Genomic DNA, 22,672 nt, shown 5'->3' with positions numbered 1-22,672 from the left:
AATCCCTTTGCTTGACTAGACGAAAGTCAGCTAGGGACTAAACTCCGCAGGAATAGGCAGAGCGCCTATTTCTTCAACGAGCAATACCAATTAAATCAAGGAAATTATCAAACTCATCTTCCGACTTGATATGCAAGGTGCGTGCTTAATATAAGAAAGAGGGAATAATTTCTTTTCCATAAATTTTAACAAGTGCTTTTCTGTGATAGAGTCGAGTCCACGAATTGGACACTAAAATAACGTGATACGAGTATTTCAACCATAATCCTATCAATTTTTTCCAAATCGTCTTCTGCAATTCCAGTAAAACATCGCTAAACCATTATCGAGCAATTCCCACGCTTAACTATTGAAAAATGCTTTCTGTATTTATCTTTTCATGTATTTGCCGATGTATATACATATGGCGATTTGACGAAAACAACTCAAATTTTGACTGGGCAGTGAAGAGGATTTACTTTCATTGAGATTTTAATTCGCTATTAAAATTTTAAGAAACTGCTTACTCCAAGTAATTCGTTTCCCTGACTTATTTAACGGGCGTCAAACTACTTTACTCAAGTTGCAACAGTAGTCGAGAATTCAAGTCTGAAAATGTATGAAAAAAAATTACAGGCGCCTATCGATTCTAACAAGCGTACAGTTTCAGCGTTTTCCGAATGGAGTGAGCGGGTATGATCTAAAATGTCGGTACAGTTAAAACAGCTTATTCTTTATTCTTGCTTCACATTGTGTAGAGGTGGATTTGTCTAACTCGTGTCAGCAACTCCTCTCCCATGGAATACGAATAGATTTTAGCAAAACGGAATTTTAATTGACATTTTTATTTTTCTCGGAGTATCGCGAACATGAGACGACTCAGTTATCTAAGAAGTCGCGAAAAATGCGATAACTTTTTAACTTGCTCCGAGGTCAGAAACTGCTCTATTTTCGCGATCACAACTAAAAATAAAAGGTAAAATGTGAGAGAAAGGTAGGTGGTTTTGATCAAAGAATAAACCTAATTAATTATATAATTAATATATTAATTAATTGTAACAGGCTGCCATTTAGTCGATAATCTCTTGAAAGTGCCTTTATTACGACTAGACGAAGCCTTGTTATCTCTGTGCTCGAAGCACAGCAACCTACCTTGTCTCGGAGTGCGCCTGCGCAGAGTCTCCTTACTATTCCGAGTTGGGTTCCTCCAACTCCCCGCTTGGCGGCGCTGTCGCCCCTTGCTAGTAGCGCTCGTGCGGCCGCCGCTGGAACCTAGGTTGTCGATTCGCGTCTACCGGTATTCGCACGATTCGTGCTACGCAACCGGCGAATTCGAATCTACTGTAAACAAACACTGACGCGACCTCCGGACAAAGGAAAGACACAATAATGATTACGCGATCAAATAAAGGCTAACGTTCACTTTATTCATGCAAGTTAATTACACGGGGATTTTGCCGAGAGTCTTGCGCACGCTTGCGCGAATGACAATGCACGCCGTATGAGAGAGAGAGAGAAAACCGCGACTACCGCGAACTAACCGCTCGCATGTAACAACTAATTTCCGCGCGCACGCTGCGCGGGATCGCACGCCAATTACAACAATAAAACAAGGGGAGGTGCACCTACCGCGGGAACGATGAGGATACGGTGGCCAACCGTATCCGAACAACAAATCGCTAGAACGCCGCTTCGCTGCTCGCTGCACCGCCGCGATTACTGTTGCCGCTGTTGTTGTTGCTGCTACTACTGTTGTTGCTATTGCTGCTGCGGCTGTTGCTGCTACTGCAGTTGCTGCTACTGCTACTGCTGCTGCTGCTGTTAGCACACCGCACGCAAGTTCGCAAAGTCACCTCTAAGTTCGCACCACCACACGTAAACTTGAACGGCTCGGGAAAACGGAGGTTAGGACAACGCACTGACTGAGTGACACAGTCATACTGCCGGTCGGAGCCTCCCCTCCCGGTCATTGCCCCTACGCGCTCTCTCTCTCTCGCGAACCGAACGCGGCTCCTCTCGTTTAGCCGCTCATTAACCTCGCGCGAGTCTGACGATTTTCGGTAATCGTTGCATAATATATAATTAATTATAATAATCTATACCTCGTTACTCACCTTCGATTATATTGCTAGCGCACAATGGCGAACGAACAGCGCGACGGGATAGAATTAAATATCAGTACATTACGGAAATTTTTTTTTAAATGGTTTATATTTATCTTAGTCTCAGCGGTTACAAGATATTAATGATCTGATTTAACTTTATGAAAATATGTCAGATTGACAAATAGTATTTATAAAAAAATTTTTTTTTTCTATATAGAATTGATTTAACAATTTCACATTGATAACTAAATTAGTATAAGAATTTAGTAGACAAAAATTTTAATATTGGAAATTAAAGTTAGTATAAGTTATTTTAAAAGTTGTGAAAAAGAAAGATAGTTATTAGTTAGCAGCACCAATAAAAATATAAGAATAATAATCATTCTCTAAATAAATTTAATTTAATTGATGAGTGATATTAGTACATTACACAAGAAGTACGAAAGACAGGTGATTCCTGCATACGTACAGATGGCAGTACACATGCATAATCGGGAAAAGTTTTATATAAAGTAATACCCGACGCATTCACATTTATGTTGTGCTAGAAGGAAAGCGTTGTATACAATGATCATGTAGTTTATTTCGAAAAATACTATATCTCAAACATGTTAGATAAAAAACTGAAAATTTTGCTCATCTGAGTATAAATTGACTTATTTAGTGAGGCTTATGCGTATATATTTTTGAATGTATCTCTTCAAAGTAAAATACATTTTGGAAATGGCATTTCATTATTTAACCGATTAGTGATTGTATATTTTCTTAACTATTCCGATCATTTTTCTTCCACAGGGCACGTATAATTTACATTTTCACTGAAAGATTTAATACCAAAATAAATATATGATTATATATAAGTATCGAAAACATACCAAAGAATTTGTTGCAATATGCCTCATAAGTCCTTGATTAAGAGAATGAACATTTGCTTGATTTTCGCAATTTGCAGCGATATTAGGTGATTTACGAATGCACAAATTTTCTGGAGTTGCTAAATCTTCTTTCATATTTTTTGAAATTGTTAGCGAATGTGAGCCATAAAGAGAACTGAAAGATTCGTATTCATGTTTGCATATGTCATCTAGTGATTCGTTTATTTTTCCATTATCGGATTCTGAAAATGTATTGTCAGGAGTTATTGATCCGTTTTGATTCGAATTCGATTTGATACTACTTTTTGAACACGATGAAGATGTAGATGAAGATCGTGAATAAAGTGACATAATACACTTATCAAATTTATTTTTAAAATGGTTCACTTTCTTTTTATCGCCATCGAAATCTAGTTCATTTTTTTGCCTATGATAATCTGATAAGTCATCTTGAAGTAATTTACTAGAATCTGGAAAATTATCAATATTATAACTATTGTATTGTAAATATAATTATTTGAAATAACTATATTTAATTAAAATTTCGGGGAAAAAAAATAGAAAGAATAACTTACATTCACTCTATCATGAAAAATCAATTTTAGTCATAGTGGAATTCAACATCAATAAAATTTTATAGTATTATTTGTAAGACATCAATTTATTGGAAGCATCATATTATTCTTTAAGCCATTTGTGAAAACAGCAGCATTTAAAAATCGCTTTCTAGCAAATAGATCGTTTGATATTGTGAGAAGTGAAATTAGAAGCTGCAAAATGATATTTCGCGTCCTCTACAGAGATCGCAAAATCCTAAATGTAATGCCTAGGCCCTAAAAAAGGGCGTGTAAAAGAAGGTCTGGCCGATATAGATGGCCGTCATAAATATTCAAAAAAGGTGAAATATGCTGCACTTTTCCGATAGCAGATAACCACAATGTGTCAAACAGGTGCTTACTTTTATTGCTTTTCTTGTTTGCTACCGAATCTGGCATTTTCCAGTTTTTTCCTCTTTTCTTGAAAAATTTACTTATGACACTTTCTTTAAGATTCTTGTCTGAGCACATTCAGTCATTTTTCGCTTCTTGTGTTGGAATAAGCTTTGCATTTGAAAAACAGAGCTTTTGAATATTTGTTTGATAGTAATAGAAAAAATATATTATTTAGTAATTTAGTGATACATAAATCGTGAAAATAAACAACAGCAGTGTCAACAGCAGAGACTCTGATTCTAATTGTACCAATGAGGTACCTCTGAAACTATTGGAAAAATCAAAAATAATTTCTACGGACTAGCTACCTAAAAAATCAAAATAAGAATATACCAAAGAGTATAATAATTTCAAAACGTGGCGTGAATCAAAAGGAACATTATCTTTTGAAGAAGCAGTTTTCATCGTGTTCAACGACTTATCCGAAAAACTATTGTCACCGACTTATGATCAGATATTCAGAGTTAAGATCAAAAGTAAATAAGTTTGATGAAATCGATTTAGGAAATTATAAAAAGTTTATTGGAATTTTAAAAGCGTTACATGCAGATTATGTTCCGAAAAAATCTAATGTTTTCACTGCAAATGAAATTTCCAAATTATGTTGCTAAGCATCCAACTATTAATACATGGATATAAAGGTAAACATCTTTAAAAAATCGTTTCTTTTTTTATTTTTAAGGTGTTCATGATTTTTCTACTATTTTTTTAGGACCTCTGAACCTGCTCTTTTCCTTTCCGCCCCAATGTTTCCGTATACCGTTTGTTAATTCCTTTACTAATTGGTGGGTGGCATCCTTCAAAGTAATCCCCACTTGATTGAATAACATGGTTCCATCGATGTTTCCACTTTTCAAAACAGTCCTGGAACTCACTTTTAGGGATAGCCTTAAGTACACTGGTCGCATTGTTTTCAACGGCTGTTTGGTCATCGAATCGGTGTCCTTTGAGCGGTTTTTTTAGTTTTGAAAACAGCCAAAAGTCACAAGGAGCTATGTCGGGACTGTATGGAGGTTATCGAAGCAATTAGATATTGTGTTTGCTCAAAAACTGGTGCACAAGATTGGACGATTGCGCTGGCGCATTATCGTGATGGAGAAGCCACTTTCCCAAAAGTGCGGCCGTTTTCTTCTTACTGCATCACGCAAACGTTTCAAAATTTGAACGTAGTATTCTTTATTGATTGTCTGACCTATTGATGCATATTCGTAATGTACAACACCTTCACAATCGAAAAAAACAATCAACATTGACTTAACATTGCTCCGACCTTGACGTGCTTTTTTTGGTCTTGAGGATTCAGAATGCTGTGAAGATTGTTGTTTTGTTTCAGGATCATAACCATAAACCCATGATTCATCACCTGTAATAACTTTTCTAAGCACATTATCATCATTATTGACCATTTCCAAATTGTCCAGAGCGATTTCTAAGCGAATGTTCTTCTGCTGTGTTGTGAGCAATTTTGGGATGAATTGCGCACACACGCGTTTCATTTCTAAATTTTCGGTTAAAATTTCTGAAATGATAGCTTTTGGTATTCCAAGGTCTTCTTCTAGTTCTCGCACAGTCATACGACTATCTTGTTTGATTGCAAGTCGTGCCCGCTCAATATTATCTGCAGTTTTTATCGTCGAAGGTCGGTCAGAACGATAATCACTATTGACAGAAGTGCGACCATCCTTCAACCGTTTATACCACTCTTTTATTCGTGTTTTGCTCATACACTTGCTTCCGAAGGCCTTTTGCATCATTTCAATAGTTTCCGAAAGCAAAATTCGTTGATCTTGTTTTTCAGTCATTTTTGACAATATCAAAATCCGACGAACGCAAAAAAGGCACTGTAAACAAAGACACGCTGCGCATGAACTATACGTCCGGCAGGTGTCAGTAAGTAACCAATAGATTCGTGAGGCTTTACTGGTGACGTTTCTGTCCGGTAGAGGTCGCTCGAACACTATGGCGCGAAGATATAAACGTAGGCCCGATACTTTCCGAACAGACCTCGTATTTGAAATATTACACTAAATAGTGGTATAGATTTGTGAATACTTTAAACTTACAGATATAAAAAATGCCCAACGACTTTTTTAAGAGCCTTGAAGAAATGCTTATTATTAATTATCATTCATCTTGACATTAAATTTGTCACTCCGTTCAAATCAGAAGCAAAAATAATCGTTTTTATTGAAAAATTTACTTTGACCTTTAAATAAGCATAAAGAATTGAATACACATTATACCGTAACATCGACAGAATGTCCCTACTTTCCGAATCCGAGGTGAAGAATAGCGATTCCTATGAAAAAAATTGAGCTTCATATCACCTTGAGGGGTCAACTAGACATTACATGTGATGTTTTCTGAAAATGGAATTCTTCGTTATTTCCGAATCCGTGATAAAAAAAGCAAGCTACTCCGAGTAACGCAAGGTCAACCTTCAACTGACCTTGGAAATGACCCTCCGGGGAGCAGATCTATCCCGCCAAAAGTGAGATATAAAAAATCTCATACCTGGTGGGATGCATCTTTGACAAATACATGTAATACATGTAAGGTCATCACGTAAGATCGAACATGTAACTTAATTATCTTTAAGTAAAGGAAAGCAATCAAAAGGCAATGGGACCTAGTTCTCAAATATATCGTAGATACCCCTGACAGAATAACGGATTAATAATAATAATAATGAATAACAACAATGGATTCATAAGAAATTAGACAAAAGTCTGAAAAGATTGAACTTACTTGTTAGACTATTCAAAGACAGTAAAACGCCGGAAATGTGAAAGCTGGCAAAATTTCTGCACCATAAAAAGCAAAAAAAATAGCTGCTCCTTGCCATAAAAACAGGCGGCAAATAAGATTATTATGACGAAAGCCATATGCACAGTAAGTTTCAATGGAGTAACCACCGACCGAAATCAGCAGCGTCCTATTGAATGTGCTAGTCCTAAAGGTCGACATGAATAGCGCATGCGGAGGTAAAAAGACGCATGCACTAAGCCTCAGAGGCCGACGAGCACCGCTGTTCATACTCAGAGAAGTTAGAGAAGCTCTACGAGCTACTAAAACCAAGAAAAATCCAGGGGCAGATAGGATAGAAGCAATAATGCTGGTAAAGGCTAGTCCATTACAGCCAGAGTTAACAAGATTTTTGATAGCCTACTTAGCTATTGTAGTGTTCCCAAGCAGGTAAAAGACTGAAAAACTAACTACAGTATTGAAAGGCTCTAATAAATCAGAGAGTCTGATAATGAAATCCCCGCTTGTTATCTATAATGATAAGTCATATGACAAATGTTATAAAGAGAGATGAATGTGCTTCGTTGGATTAGTACGGATTTAGATCTGGAAAATCCACAGAGAATGCGATTTCTCGTCTACGAGAGATTATGGAAAAAGTAGAATCTGGCAAAAGCTTCGAATACGTCGTGACTATTCCACTAGACATCTGAGGAGCATTCGACGCCGTATGGTAGCCGAGACTGCTTATCGAAATAAAAAGAAGAAAATGCTCAAAGAATATCTATGGACTCCGAAAAGTTACTTTAACGACAGGGAAATATGTATCACAGCATTATTAAAGTACCCCCTACGATTTATTAAAGGGTCCTATTTCGGTCAAGGAAGCCGGCGCTGAATTCCACGGGCGCGAATCTACCGCGATGACAAGGAAGGTGAAGGGAAGAAGTCGAAATAATTACAAAAAGCGATCTCTTTATTTACGCCATCGAAATGATACATATACGGATTCTTACAAATTAAGATGGTGATCGCGCTCGCTTACACCATGAAACCGTGACAGTAGGCAGCGGTTAGGAGCGTATTCGCTCAACTATTATACGCGACAAGTCGATGATATGTAGGAGCGGATTCGCTCAACTCACCATCAGCTTTAGCATCTTGATCGCTCGTTCGGCGAAGTTCGCCTGCTGATGGTATGGCGGACAGAGTGAACAGGTGATTTTGTACTCGTCTAACGTCGCTCGAAATTCGTTTCCACAAAAATTCTTTCCATTATCCATGACTAAGTAAATCGGAATCTCCCATCTAAATAAAATAAGTTCCTCGAGAGTTTGTGCAAGAGCTTTTCCCGTAGCCGACACGAGAGGCTTAAACTCTACATATTTAGTAAATAAATCCTGAAATATGACTAATTATTTAAACGTATTCTTACTTCTTGGCAGCTCGATTACATCCGCCGCTACCACTAGCCATGGTCGTTCGACTACACGTTTGCTCATTAATCCTATCGGTAGCTTCTGTTCAATCTTGTACTTCTGGCATACTTCATACGATAGTACAAACTCCGTGATATCGTGATACATCCCACGCCAGGAGTACTCCCTTGCAACACTATCATACGTTTTGACCCTACCGAAATGTCCTGCCGATGGCTCGCAGTGCGCGTCTCGCTTCATCCGAGCCCTGTGTTCTAACGGTACCATTAAGCGCCAACATTGTTCGCAATTTGTGACCGGATCGAGTAATCTATCAGACGAGAATCTATACAGCATTCCGTCTTCCACTCGCCAATTCCGAAATGTATCCGGTCTGGCAATCACATCTTTAATGCACTGTAAGTAGTCTGGGTCCGTAATGGTTACGAATGACGTTACCTCCTCGCCGTTCTCATACGCGCGCGATAACGCGATAACGATATGCGATATCATCGCATATAAACGATACAGGCGATCTTTTCTGTACACGATCTCAAAATCATATTGCTGAAGCTCAAGAATCCATCTCGCGAGTCTACCTGCGGGCTCTTCCTTATTCTGCAGCCACGTGGTGCTGTGTAATTTGTAACCACCACGAAATGAGTACCCTCAACGTACGGGCGGAATTTCTTACTACCCATTATCACTGCCGCGCATTCCAGTTCTTATACTGAGTAATTTCGCTCATGCGTATTGAGCATCCTGCTCGCGTAACAGATCTGGTGCTCGAAACCGTCCACGTCCTTCTGCATCAAACACGCTCCCAGCGCGTCACAATGGATATAAAACGTTTTCGCAAAGTCGGGTCTCGCCAGCACCGGTGCTTCCGTTAGCGCCTTCTTAAGCTTCTCAAATGCTTCGGCCTCCTCTGGTCCCCAATATCAACGCTCGCTTTTGCGCGTGAGCTTCGTTAGCGGCCCCTTCATTTCACTCTCATGCTCAATAAATTGCGCATACCATCCACACATGCCGAGGAAGCGTCGCAGTTGCTTAACATTTCTAGGCTGAGGAAACTCAACTACCGGCTGGATCCGGTCTGCGTCAGGTCGCAGCCCCTGGCTATCCAAACGGTATCCCAAAAATGTCACTTCCGAGCATCCGAATTCGTATTTCCTTATGTTTACCTTGAGTCCTGCATTAACCAACTTTTCCAATTCCCACTCAAGCCACACCAGATGATCGCTAGAAGTCTCAGTCACGACTATTACGTCATCGAGATACTTAAACATGAACAGTTCGAATTCCGGACAGTAGTATAGCAATGTATGTTCCAGCACACCTGCGGGGGGGTCCGTAACCCTTTGGCCCCTGGCTTAACCCTTTGGCCCCCTGGCTTAACCCTTTCATGTTAATAATATTTATTATTGTTAACAATTATTATTAACAAGATTCGTCGGGGAGTCCCTGGTTTAACCCTTTGATTCCCTGGCCTAACCCTTCAATGTTAATTATTACACAGGCCTGCAAAATAGAGAGTCGTCACTGTTCTTTTACAACTTACGGTCATTTCCGAAGTAATTTTTGGCGTAGAATTAGAATCCGTCGTCAGAATTGCTTCATCACGTCAGGTTTTTGAGTAATCGTCCCCTAAAGGTCGAAAAAACACGTTTTTTGGCCATATTCAAGGCTTGATTACATCGTGAGTTCATATTCTTTTCAAAAACGGTTGACGGCATCTTAAAGAAGCACTCTTACCCTTCAAAACCTATTTTTCAAATTTAAGATATCATTTTTTTTCATCAAGATATCATCAATGGAAATTTGCCATTTTTGAGGTTTCACCATGAGCTTAAAAATTCGGCCAATTGTCCTGGAAGAATACGATATATTTCTTAATTTTTTTTTTTATAATGATTCTAGAATCATTATCCAAAAAATACTAAGAAATATATCGTATTAGTTTTTTTTTTTATAATGATTCTAGAATCATTATCCAAAAAATACTAAGAAATATATCGTATTCTTCCAGGACAATTGGCCGAATTTTTAAGCTCATGGTGAAACCTCAAAAATGGCAAATTTCCATTGATGATATCTTGATGAAAAAAAATGATATCTTAAATTTGAAAAATAGGTTTTGAAGGGTAAGAGTGCTTCTTTAAGATGCCGTCAACCGTTTTTGAAAAGAATATAAACTCACGATGTAATCAAGCCTTGAATATGGCCAAAAAACGTGTTTTTTCGACCTTTAGGGGACGATTACTCAAAAACCTGACGTGATGGAGAAATTCTGATGACGGATTCGAATTCTACGCCAAAAATTACTTCGGAAATGACCCTCAGTTGCAAAAGAACAAAACCTTGCAGGCCTGTGTTATTAATGTTAATAATTGTTTATAATTTTTGAGGAAGTTTTCTAGGGCTCCTAGCCACTAGGGCTCCTAGTTCCTATGGATCCTATACCTAGTGTTTTCAGTCTAATTATATTTAAATGTGATTTTTTTAAAAGTTTAAATATATATTATTGACAATTTACTTGCTACATTGAAAATGAAACGAATAGAAAATAGCGACGATTTTTGAAAAAAATGAAGAGACAGACCGGAGAATCGAACCGGAGTCCTCTGGGTTAGCAGGCTAGCACTCTACCACTAGAGCCAATGCCACATGTACCTTAGAGGATACATATTGTGTATATTAGCTACACACGCATACATTTGGTATAGGGCCTGAGGGTGCGGAGGAGGGGGAGCGCATGCTGTTTATAGTTCTAACTTGAGGATGAGTGCTCTCTCTCTCTCTCTCTCTCTCTCCTTCTCTCTAGCTCTGACTTAGCGTGGACCACAGCGTGCGGAGGAGGAGGAGAGCGCATGCTGTCTATAGTTCTGGCCTGATGGGGATGCGCTACTACTCGTATAGTAGTAGTAAATGTATGTTCTCTTTCTAGCTCTGACTCAGCGTGGACCACAGAACGAGGAGGAGGGGAGCGCATGAGCAGCTATGATTACTAACTACCCTCTTATCTTAAGTTGATTATGTCTATCATAAATGTAGATCACAGCTGGTTTGAGGGTGATCAAGCTTCTCCACTACTTTCAGAACGAGAGAGCATCTATGCTTACTACCTTCCCTCTTATCATATGTTGCCTATGAATATCACAAATGCTCATCTTAGACGGTTTAAGGATGGTCAAACAAACTCATTAGCGCGGACGCGTGACCATCTGCGTTTAATACGTTTTTTGCTGATGACCATAAAGTCACCGGCACGTCAAGATTTATGAAGTTTTTTAGAAAGTGGCAAACTTTCTAGCCCACATGGGGAGGGAAAGGGCACACCAAACGTCCTATCTCACTCAAAGAATGTCTACGTTTGTGTGTAGTATTACATATATTGTAGAAAAACCGTACCTGATAATAGTGTGAGTGTTCAGTAGGATTTTCGTTGGTCAGTCTTAAAGGAAACTTCGAGCTGTTCACAGTGAAGTGCTGATTGTTTATTATTTAAACATTAGTAAGTTTTTATATTTTTATAAAATTTATTTAATAAAAAGAAAAAACAAACTATGGAGAATATTATTAAAGCGTGCGAGTTTTTAGAAATTGTGAGTATAATTTTTAAATAATTTAAAAATAATTAAAATAACTTTTAGAATTTTTGTTAATAATAATATTATTATTTAATTTCAGCATACTAATCCTACCGTTCAGGCCGTAGCAAGAGAGCCGTTATATCGGCTATTAATTCTAATATTAATAACTGTAAGTATTTTTTCTCATTATATATTTATTTATTTATTGATATATTTATTATCATTTATTTTTCTGTTGCAACGATATGTAGATGAAAGCAGTCGTCAAGCACTGCAAATCCGGGAGATAAAGGCGATTGTCCAACAAGTAAGTATTATTATAAAATTATATCAATTTATATTATTATTATTATTATTATTATTATTAACCAGAGTATAGTACAAAATATTACAACAAGTAGTAATAATTATACAATTATACATTACAAATTTGTAACCCGGCAGAGGATAAACCTGTTCGCTGGTCTGGTATTTTAAAACTACTAAACACTTAAAGAAAATTAAGAAAAAAACAAAAAACTTAAAACTAAGAGTTGGTTTGTATAATAGATTATACTATTTCACAAATGAAGTATGGCTTAATATTGGTAGCAAGAATGCTTCCAATAAAAGCTTACTTCACTAATATCTTAAATTTTGTTCTTCTATCTCCAATATCTGATTAACATTTGTCTGGCCGTTACGATTGTCGTCATTGATGCTTTCATTTTTCTTGCATATGATATTCTTTCATATGTATTTAGTCTAGCTGGACAAGTAAGTCCTGTAGCACACGTGACTCTATAATGAGGGAATAATTCAGTATGTTGTTTATGTGAATCGCATTTACATGTTGCTGTGAATACTATGTCATCTAAGACTATCAAATCTTTATATTTAGGTTGTTGTTCCAGTGAGTGCAATGAATTAGTGAAAGTTTGATATCCTCTAATACCTCTATAAAAGTATAATAATGCTTTATTGTTTCCAAGATAATTGATGTCTCCATAGGTCATTCGAATATTATTTGTTTGTTGAATCGGTTTTCCTGATGTATTTTTTGGTTTACTTGTTTCTATTTGCATACTATTGTTGTCTGCAATGTCATCTATTTGTTTAAATACTGTTTCTATGGGTTTATATCTTACTTTATCTATATTTGGTTCTTTGAGAACTTCTTTGTTTTCTTCTTTTATGAAATGTATATGTTTTTTACCAATTAATTGTTTGTATGTGCAGTATTCACATTTATTAATGAAATGTATGTTGGTTGTATCTGTTTTTGTTAGAATGTAAGTTTCGTTTCTTTTTCCCTCTTTGAATCCGTTTTTTGTTTTGGTATTAATAGTTATCCGTTGTGAGTTCCATGCTATGTCAATCACATTTGCAATTGTTTCGATTATTTTTCTGTAGTTATCTGATGCTTTCATTTTTTTCATGTTATATTCAGACATTCGACGATGAGAACGATTTTGATGAAGTGTACAAGTGCCTTGTGAACACAAATATGTCCTTACATCCAAGAGAAACTTATCCTTATCCTCATCCACATGGACTTCCAATGCTGAATTTAGACTATCAAAGTTCCCTTGTTGCTTTAGTTTGTAATAGATTTGTTGTAAATTGTTGCAGTGTATTTTGTGGTTCATTGTATTCCTGTATCTAGAATCTAGTATGGATGGCCTTTGATCAATTTTTTTATTTTGTCCTTTATTGTTTTTATATTGCTGTTTAAAGTTTTGAGGTGAGAAGGTAGTTGATTGAAGGTGGCTAAAGCTCTTGTATAGCTATCTTTAATGCTGATTGTTAATTTTCTTTTAAGGGGCTGTATAGTTTTTTTCCTTGTTACGGAATTTTTCTTTAGGAACATATCTTGCAGGTTGACATAGTGATACACTAGAGATTCCATGGTGAATGTTTGATCTATGTTTAGTGGATTTTTTTCATTTATAAACTTGTTTTTATTTATTATTTGTAATAGTCGCGTTTGTAGAGTTTGTATATATTTGAGTCTTCCAATGTATGCTCCACCCCATGCTATAATACCATAGGTTGTTATGCTATGGAAAAGTGCATAGTAAATCATACGTAGATTATCTGTGCTCATTATCCTAGATAATTTGTGGAAAATATAAGTTAGATATTTTAGTCTATTGTATAGCATGTTTGTATGCAGGTCCCATCTCATATGGCTATCGAAATGCACTCCAAGGTACTTAGTATTATCAACTTTTCGAATGGGTGCACCCTTTATATTTATATGTAGATATGTTGAGTTGCTATTGCAGTTATTTCCAAAAGCCATATAAACTGTTTTGTCAATGTTTAGTGACAGTTTATTCAATGCTAGCCAAATGGATATTTTGTTTAAGTAGAAATTCATATTTCTTTCGACTTCATGCCATGTTTCGCCTTTCACGATAATTACCGTTTCATCAGCAAAAGCCGACACACAATCATTTGGTAGCAATTGTAACATATCATTTATATAGATTATGAAAAATAAAGGTCCCAATATTGTACCTTGTGGTACGCCAATGTTGACTTGTTGATATTGACTATATTCACCATTGATTTTAACTCTTTGTTTCCTATTACTTAGATAGCTTTTGATAAGTTCATACGCACTTCCTCTAATTCCATATCTATAAAGTTTTTTGAGTAGAATTTTGTGGTCCACAGTGTCAAAAGCTTTCGCTAGATCCAAGAAAGTTGCTGCTATTGATTTACTTTTGTCTAGTTGATTGTATATTGAGTTGGTTAGGTAGTATAGGGCATTTTTGGTGCTAAGACCTTTTCTAAAACCAAATTATTTATTAGAAAATAAATTATGTTTGTTGAAAAAACTTGTAATCCTGATTTGTATTAATTTTTCAAAAATTTTGGCAATATTTGATATTAAAGATATAGGTCTATAATTTGTTGGTAGATACTTCTCTTTAGTTTTATAGATAGGAATAATTTCAGCACTTTTTAATTCATCAGGCCATATTTCTTTTTGTAAGCATAAATTAAAGATATAGGTCAACGGATCACTTATGTGATTTATTATTATCTTTAGTACCTGAGTGTTGATGCCGTCAGATCCTCCATTTTTGTTGCCCATTTTTCTTATTGTTTGTTGAACTTCTATTCTATTTGTTAAATGTAGAAAAATACTGTTGTTGTTCATAGATGGTAGAGTAATGTTACTATTTATTGGTTGTCTAATATTATCACATATCTGTTTGCCTACTGTACTGAAAAATGTATTCATTTGTTCTGCAATGTCGTTTGAGTTTGTAATTTTATTATTACCTATTAGTAGATGATTTATGTTATTGTTTTTATTGGTTTTCGTCCCAATTTTGTTGTTGATTATTTTCCATAATTTTCGTGGATTGTGTTGATTTGTTTTGATTTGATTTTTTTCATATTTTTCTTTAGCTAGATCTATGGTCTTTTTTAAAGTTTCTACATAGTTTTTATATTTTTCTCTTTTTATTGTATTATTGGGATCTTTTTTCCAATTATTATAAAGTTTTTCTTTGTGTGCACATGATATCATTATTGCTTTAGTTATCCAATTACTCCTTGGATTCATTTTATTCTTATTGTGTTTATTGTTTTTAGATGATGCCTTGATACATGTTTGTATTTTTTCTATTAATTTGTTCGTTGCTAGGTTAGGGTCTTTTATTATTTGTATGTCAGCCCAAACAGTTCTTTTGGCTTTATTTTTTAGTTTAAAATAGTTTATTATTTTGAAATGGGTTTTTTGTGTACATTTATAATTATTCCTTAGACTCATCATTATTGGGTAGTGATCATTGAAGGGTATGTTGAGGACGTAAGTTTTATATTTGACTTTTTCTAGCCTAACAAAAAAATTATCTATACATGTACCTTTGTTAATATCAATATTGGATGGTCTTGTTATGGTATGTAGACCTGGGCAATATCCATTTTCTAGCAGTACTTGTAGAAAATCTTGATCTAGTATTTCTTCTCTCAATATATCAAAATTAAAGTCTCCCATTAAAATATTGTTTTTATATTTTTTATTTATTTTCAATAATTCTTTGAGATTCAAAAGGAATTCAGATTTAGATAAATCATGGGATCTGTAAATTGCAGACAGCACCAAATTTTTGTTGTTTTCTAGTGTAATATTAGAGTTAATTATTTTTAATTTATCTATTTCAAGAATTTCTGTAATTTCGATGATTTCTTCTTTCATGTACAAAACAACACCATCTGATTTGTTTATTTTACTTTCATTATAATATATTTTATAGTCTGGAATATTGAACATTTCATGATTTTCTAAATACCATGTTTCTGTGCATACTATTATACATGGGTTTTTATCGAGGTTCTTCAGAAATACTAGCAATTTATTGTAATTTTTTTTTTAGGCTTCTGATGTTTATACATAGAATGATATTATTTTCCTTACATATATATTTATTTAGATCATCAATATTATCTGTTTTATGTTCATTTTCAAATATAATATCATATAAATTGTTATCCATATTGTAATATTGCAGAAAACTATTTAGTATTTCTGGTTTTATTACCTGTTGGACTTGGTGTAGATAACGATGATAACGATAAACTGTTATTTATTCTCGGACGGTTATATATCTTGCGGGTGTTTGTTTCAAAGTTTATTCTACCAAAATATCTTTGATAAGTTGGTTGAATTGGATAATCTGTCATTTCAATATACCTTTTTATTTTCATTTTTAAAACTTCACACATTTCGCTGTCGATTGCACTATGGTTTACGTTGTAGTTTTTACTATATGTTTCATTGTGGAAAATGCAGTTTGGACATTGGAGTATGCTGCTACTACACATTTTTGCTTGGTGCTTGCCTGCACATTTATAACACGTTGGCTCTTTTTTTGCTTTTTCACACTTTCCGCCGCCGTGGCCAAAACCTGAGCAGTTATAACACGGATATGTATTGATGACGTCGAAGATTCTGCAGTTTTGACAACCAATAAATAATTTGTTACTATTGTTTTTTATATGTTTATATAAAATAGATGGAACTTCTACTATTGCAGTTACTGTTTTATTTTTTTCATTTGTAAATACATGGTTTACTTTGCATTTTTCTTCGTATTGACTAAAATTTCTTGCATTAATATCAGTTTCTATATCTTTTACATTTGTTGTGAAAGCTTTAGAAATTCCTACTACTTTAATTATCGGTTTACGTATTTCTTCTTTTTGAACAGTAAGTGCCGGTAGTATTTTTTGTAAAGTTTTTTCTAATACTGTGACATTTTCTTCGGTCATGCAGTTGACAATTATTGTGTCAGTATTTTTAACTTGTACACTTTTTGTTTGTATGTTTTTGTCTTTAATTAAGTAATGTACTACTTGATTTTCTAAGTTTATGTTATCATTACTCTTTTTCTTTATTATTAGTCATGGTATTCTTTTGGGTTTAGGTTTTGGTAGTGCAATTGTTTCAGCATATGTTTTTCTCATAATGTTAGTATTTGCATTTTTATTTTGTTTTTCTTTAATTAGTAGTTCATTGAGCAATTCATTTTTTTCTTTTGTTTCTTTGTACAGTTCTTTCAATAGGTTATTTTCGGCTTTTAATTGTTGTAATTCATCCAAATCACTGATCTGTGTTACATCCATATTAACATCGTTTTCATTTAAAATTTGCTTTTCATGCAAAAGCTCATTTAATATTTCCTGTTTTAATTGTTCTCTACTTACAAGTTTGAATTGTGTTATAAAAGCACTAGCTTGTTCACTTAAGTCCCCATATGGCAAGTTTGATGTTAGTGCAAAATTTGGATGCTCCTGGCATATTATGAATGAGCTGTTTATTAGTTTGATTGCATTTCCTGCATTGATTTTTGCTACTATTTCACTTGTATGATAGAAATTACCACATACTAAACACACAACTGCTCCAACTTTTGTATTTGGATGACACTTGAAATGCTTATGTAGCGATGATGCGTCAGGCGGTTGCACCTCCGCACCGCTTGACGGCGACATCGCGACTGAAATGTCTGAACGAAATTACATTTTATACATAAATTACATTTAGCATACTCCAACGACTGAAATTATATTTTCTATTAGTATTTAATTGTCTTATCTTTTTTCAGTGGATTAAGGAATTTATGGCGGCCAGAATGATGGCGAATATATATATATATATATATATATATATATATATATATATATATATATATATATATATATATATATATATATATATATATATATATATATATATATATATATATATATATATATATATTTTCTTTTTTTGGAAAATTATCGTGAAATTTATGGCGGCCAGAATGATGGCGAATATATATATATATATATATATTTTATTTTCTTTTTTTGGAAAATTATCGTGTACATTAATGTCTTGTTAATTTAAACTAATTTTTTAACATCACCACTAATTGGATTATATTGTGTAATACGATCGTGTAATACGATCGTGTCATATTAAGGAGTAGGCTGCAGTATCTTCAGGAAAATCGGTCCGAGTTTCAAATTCTAGGCGAACATCGACTGGGGCGCTTTTTAATGTTTCATTTTGTTTGGAACAGTCTATAACTATTAACGGCACTTTATTAATGAAATCCTTTTTATTTTGTAACGGCTCGTTTTCTTTACCATAGTAAGCGTTTGGAAAATTAGTATACATATCGTAGAGAACAGCAAGCTGATTTTGATTGAAATTTAAATTGAGATTTCCATACGGATAGCATTGTGAATTGAGGAATAGCTTCACATAATTAATATTACAATGATCAAAATTACTAGAATTAACACTCGCTGAACTTTTACGTTTAGTTTGAAAAGCTAAAATAACAAAGCGAGGCTTTTCTAATTGATTGGAAGTCTTAACACTCCAAACATGCTGTAATGTACGAAGTAATTTTAGATACTCATACATTTCCCGAGTACAATAACTCATAGTAATTGCACGATCACGTCCAATCTGATTGAGTAATTTGATTTTTTCTTTGTCTGCAACCATCACATATGTCATCAACCATTCAACCTTAGTTAAAGTAATTTTTTATTTTTCTGAAGCATGAGGATTCCTTACTGGAATACTTAAAATAGCATTCAAATCATCTTTTGATCTTGTGAGAATAAGTTCATGCTTGACATTGACTACAATTTTCCGATAATCTTCAGCAAAGCCCAGTAACATACTGAGAGGGATAGTCACATCATAAAAACCTTGAGCGTTACATATTAAAACTTTATTGTTATCACCATTTCATCCGGCATTTTCAGCGATAGAGCTTTGACATGGATTTAGTGAAAGCCAATTTTTCATGAGGCTCGTTAAGCCTACATTTTTCACTTTATCAATTTCAATAGCATTTATTTCGTATCGTATTTCCTTGAACAAATGACAGAGGGCGTTGTTGACTAATAAAGTGTTCTCCACTGGCGTAGTACGGTCCGGCTTGGTCAACCGACCACAAATATGAATTATACTGCGTGAATGAAGTAGAGATAAATCTTGATGTTGAATTGCTATATAGATTTCATCACTATTATTGAAATATGATAATGAATAAGGCTGATGCGTATGAACTTCATAATGAGCTATAGACTCATCGAAAGCGACACCTGAATGAATGTCTAGAATTCCCTCCATATTGTTGTTGTTGTTTTATACAGCACACTAATATGCACAATATTTTCTTCCACGATTTTCGACGACTTTCAGTCTCGAGCTTTTCAGGAATTGCCTACTCTGAGGTGTGAGCCATCTGATAGTTCGCTGTTGACTGGATGTTGATTGACATTTTTGTCTCTTAATATAGCCTCGACCGGTCTTTATATTGTAAATGATACCAATTACTAAGATATGGTCTTTATATGTACTCGCACTTTGATGACTTCTCCTCGAAAGTTAACTAGGTTTCCGTCTTGATCAACTATATGAATTTAAAAATGATCAATGCTCCTCACAGCGACTGGAAGGTAAATGACTTGAGAGGGAATATCTATAATCTTATATCCAGGTGGGACTGCTAGGAAAAACTCATATATAGTATGTACTTTTCGATCGTTTATGTAAGAGCCTGTAGTAATATTACACTCTACATGTAAAGCGTTGACTTTGAGAATAGTGACGGGTAATCAAAAAAAATATGAGTTTCGTTTTCAACGAGGGTACGTCTAGTAAAGCCTAAAATTGATCCAATAGAATCTTCTGGTTCAAAATGTATTTTTGACTGCACTGAATGATAGTACGTAAAGTATTATTATTTGGTTTCAGGCTAAACGATATACCTATAGATGCTAATGCTTCTTTGAGAAAGCTTTCAATATCTTCTATTTCGTAGCTACCAGTCGGTAAAGTGATAGCTTCTTGACCTTCAATGTCAAACTTATTATAACCAACGTCAATGTTTGGTATTGAATTAAATGTTAATAGCTCAACTATACTAAGAACGTATTTTTTGTTTGGTATCAATTCGTTTGGTGGAAAATAATGTTTCGAGTACGGATGATGTTCCCAAGAGACTCAATGTCAGTGTATTCTCCATGACAGATTCATGTCAAATGATAGTCATTCTTTGAATGTGTATTTTATACACTAGTCGTCTTTTCTATAGTTTATTTAAAAGAAATTTGAGACAAAGATGGCCGCAATTATATGTATTAAAATCGTGATATCTAATATAATTATACATAATTCTATTAACTTTGAGATAAAGCAATAGATCTATAGGAGGTTGTAGATTACCAAAACTGTCAAAATTCATAACCTCATCACCTTTCTTTTTGTATGCCACCCAATGAGTACCTGGTCCACGTTTATCATCTAAATTTACAATAGCTGTCTCTTTATATCGTGGTCCATCGGCTGGCAGAGCATTACGCATGAATAACCTTTACGATATGGTTTCAAATAAAGTCCTTTACCAATAGCAATAGCTTCCATAGTTTTATTATGTCTATGAGCTTCTTTCAATTAATTTTGAGCGGCCTTAGCACTGTTAACGGCTTTTGCTATTGAAGCAGCTCCTCCAGCTAGAGCTCCAGTGGCGCTTAAAGCAGCAAATAATGGAATTAAAAAAGGAAGCGCTCCACCAACTTTACTGGGAATAGGTAAAATACGTGGTATATTTATTTTACTTCAACCGTCAGCCTTTTACACAGCTACTTTGGCTCCTTTTATAGCCGAACGAATAACTAGAAGAGTTCGATTGTTAGACACACTACTTTTCGCAACCGTCTTAATAATTTTATTTAATGTAACTGACGGCTTTCTGATTTTTCTGCATTTCTTTCGTGCTTGGCGTTTTTTATATCCTCTACCTCGTTTCTTACTACCTTCATATCAGCACCCATACCAAGCTTACTTTTAACTTTCATAATGTTGGCTACAGTGAAGGCAGCTGCTTTCTCACCAAAACTGCTATTTTTAGCTTGCACTCTTTCCCAAGCTTTGTTAGCTAGACTTTTGTCAGCTTTATTTCTTGTCGCAATATCCTGCAGATTTTGCGCATAAGCGATATCATGCTCTTTACAAGCAACGTCTAATGGATTTTTACCAGGATCTCCACGTGCCAATCGTTTGTTTAAATCTGTACCAGGACCACAATACTGATATCCAGGTAAGTGAGCTTCAATAGGCAAGTTATTTATAATCTTGTTCACTAGATCACCACCAGTCTTTCTTTTATAGTACGTGATCATACTTCTTCGAAAGACAGCATGTTAATGAAATAAAAGATATATAAGCAGACTTTTTATACCTAATAAACTCATTCATTGAGGTGTCGATGATGAGTAAACAACATGGATTTCAAAGAACAACCTCTTAAGCTTCAAGTCATTAATTTCGATAGAGTGGTGGAGACGGAAAAACAAGAAAAAAGACATGGCGAACTATTGCCTAATAGTATCCGTGCCGTTTTCTGCGGACCTAATAATTGTGGAAAAACTAATTGTTTATTAACATTAATCACTCATCCTAATGGTCTTAGATTTGAAAACGTATATGTCTACTCAAAATCCCTTAATCAGCCTAAATATAAATTTTTGAAAGATTTATTGGAGCCTATTAATGGTATAGAGTATCATGCTTTCAGCGAGCATGAGACAGTTGTTTCACCAGATAAAACACGACCACATTCTATCCTGATTTTTGACGATATAGCCACTGAGAAGCAAGATAACGTAAGAACATTCTTCTGTATGGGTAGACATAAAAAAGTAGATAGTTTCTATCTCTGTCAATCGTACGCTCGCATTCCGAAGCATCTCATTCGAGATAATGTGAATTTACTTGTTTTGTTTCGACAAGATGACGTGAATATTAAGCAAATTTACAATGATCATGTTAACTCAGATATGTCTTTTGAGAAGTTTAAAGCAATTTGTTCAAAATGTTGGAGAGACGATAATCATGGGTTTTTGGTTATCGACAGAGACAGACCAATAAATCATGAATGATATAGAAAGAGATTTGATTCTTTGGCTATAAATATAGAGGAGTGAGTGGATGAAGATTATTTAACTTTAGAAATGACACGCGTGAACATAGCTGACTTTGAAAGAGAAAAGAAGGTAGTCGAGCAATTATCCATGGCTCGTGATGCCATAACATGCAAGTATCAACTAATAAAACGCGGTAAAGCTTATTTAGAAAAGACATTGCATGAAACTTTTAAACCTATGATTGATTCATTGAAGAAACTCAATCATTTTCTCAATCAATTTCCTTCCAGAACGATAACGTGACTGTGAATGATAAAGAATACACAAGACGATTGGTTTAATGGAACTTCTCTTTCGTAAAGAACCTGATTCTAAATTAATCAGTTCATTGGATATTGAAAATTATATAAAAATTCTTGAAATCACTAACGCTCATCGAAAGAGATACGAAATAAATGGAGAATATCGCAATAAGCATGTAAATAAATTCAAAAAGTATATTGGACAAAATTTATCTTTGAGCAGTAGCGC

At 34.8% G+C, this 22,672-nt stretch overlaps 1 protein-coding gene across 1 annotated transcript in view; it reads right to left on the bottom strand.

Moving 5' to 3' along the window:
• LOC131673513 (uncharacterized) overlaps positions 1-22,672 on the bottom strand; it is a 1,322,481-nt gene that overhangs the window by 544,058 nt on the left and 755,751 nt on the right. The window contains exon 5 of the mRNA XM_058951551.1: positions 2,960-3,429. Within this exon, the coding sequence (XP_058807534.1) occupies positions 2,960-3,429 (470 nt within the window). The remainder of the gene's footprint in view (positions 1-2,959; positions 3,430-22,672) is intronic.

Source organism: Phymastichus coffea, unplaced genomic scaffold (genome assembly GCF_024137745.1).
Source record: "Phymastichus coffea isolate CEN01 unplaced genomic scaffold, Cenicafe_Pcof_1.1 PCOF00013, whole genome shotgun sequence".
NCBI classification, from domain to species: Eukaryota; Metazoa; Arthropoda; class Insecta; order Hymenoptera; family Eulophidae; genus Phymastichus; species Phymastichus coffea.
This window is presented reverse-complemented; position numbering and strand designations above follow the sequence as displayed.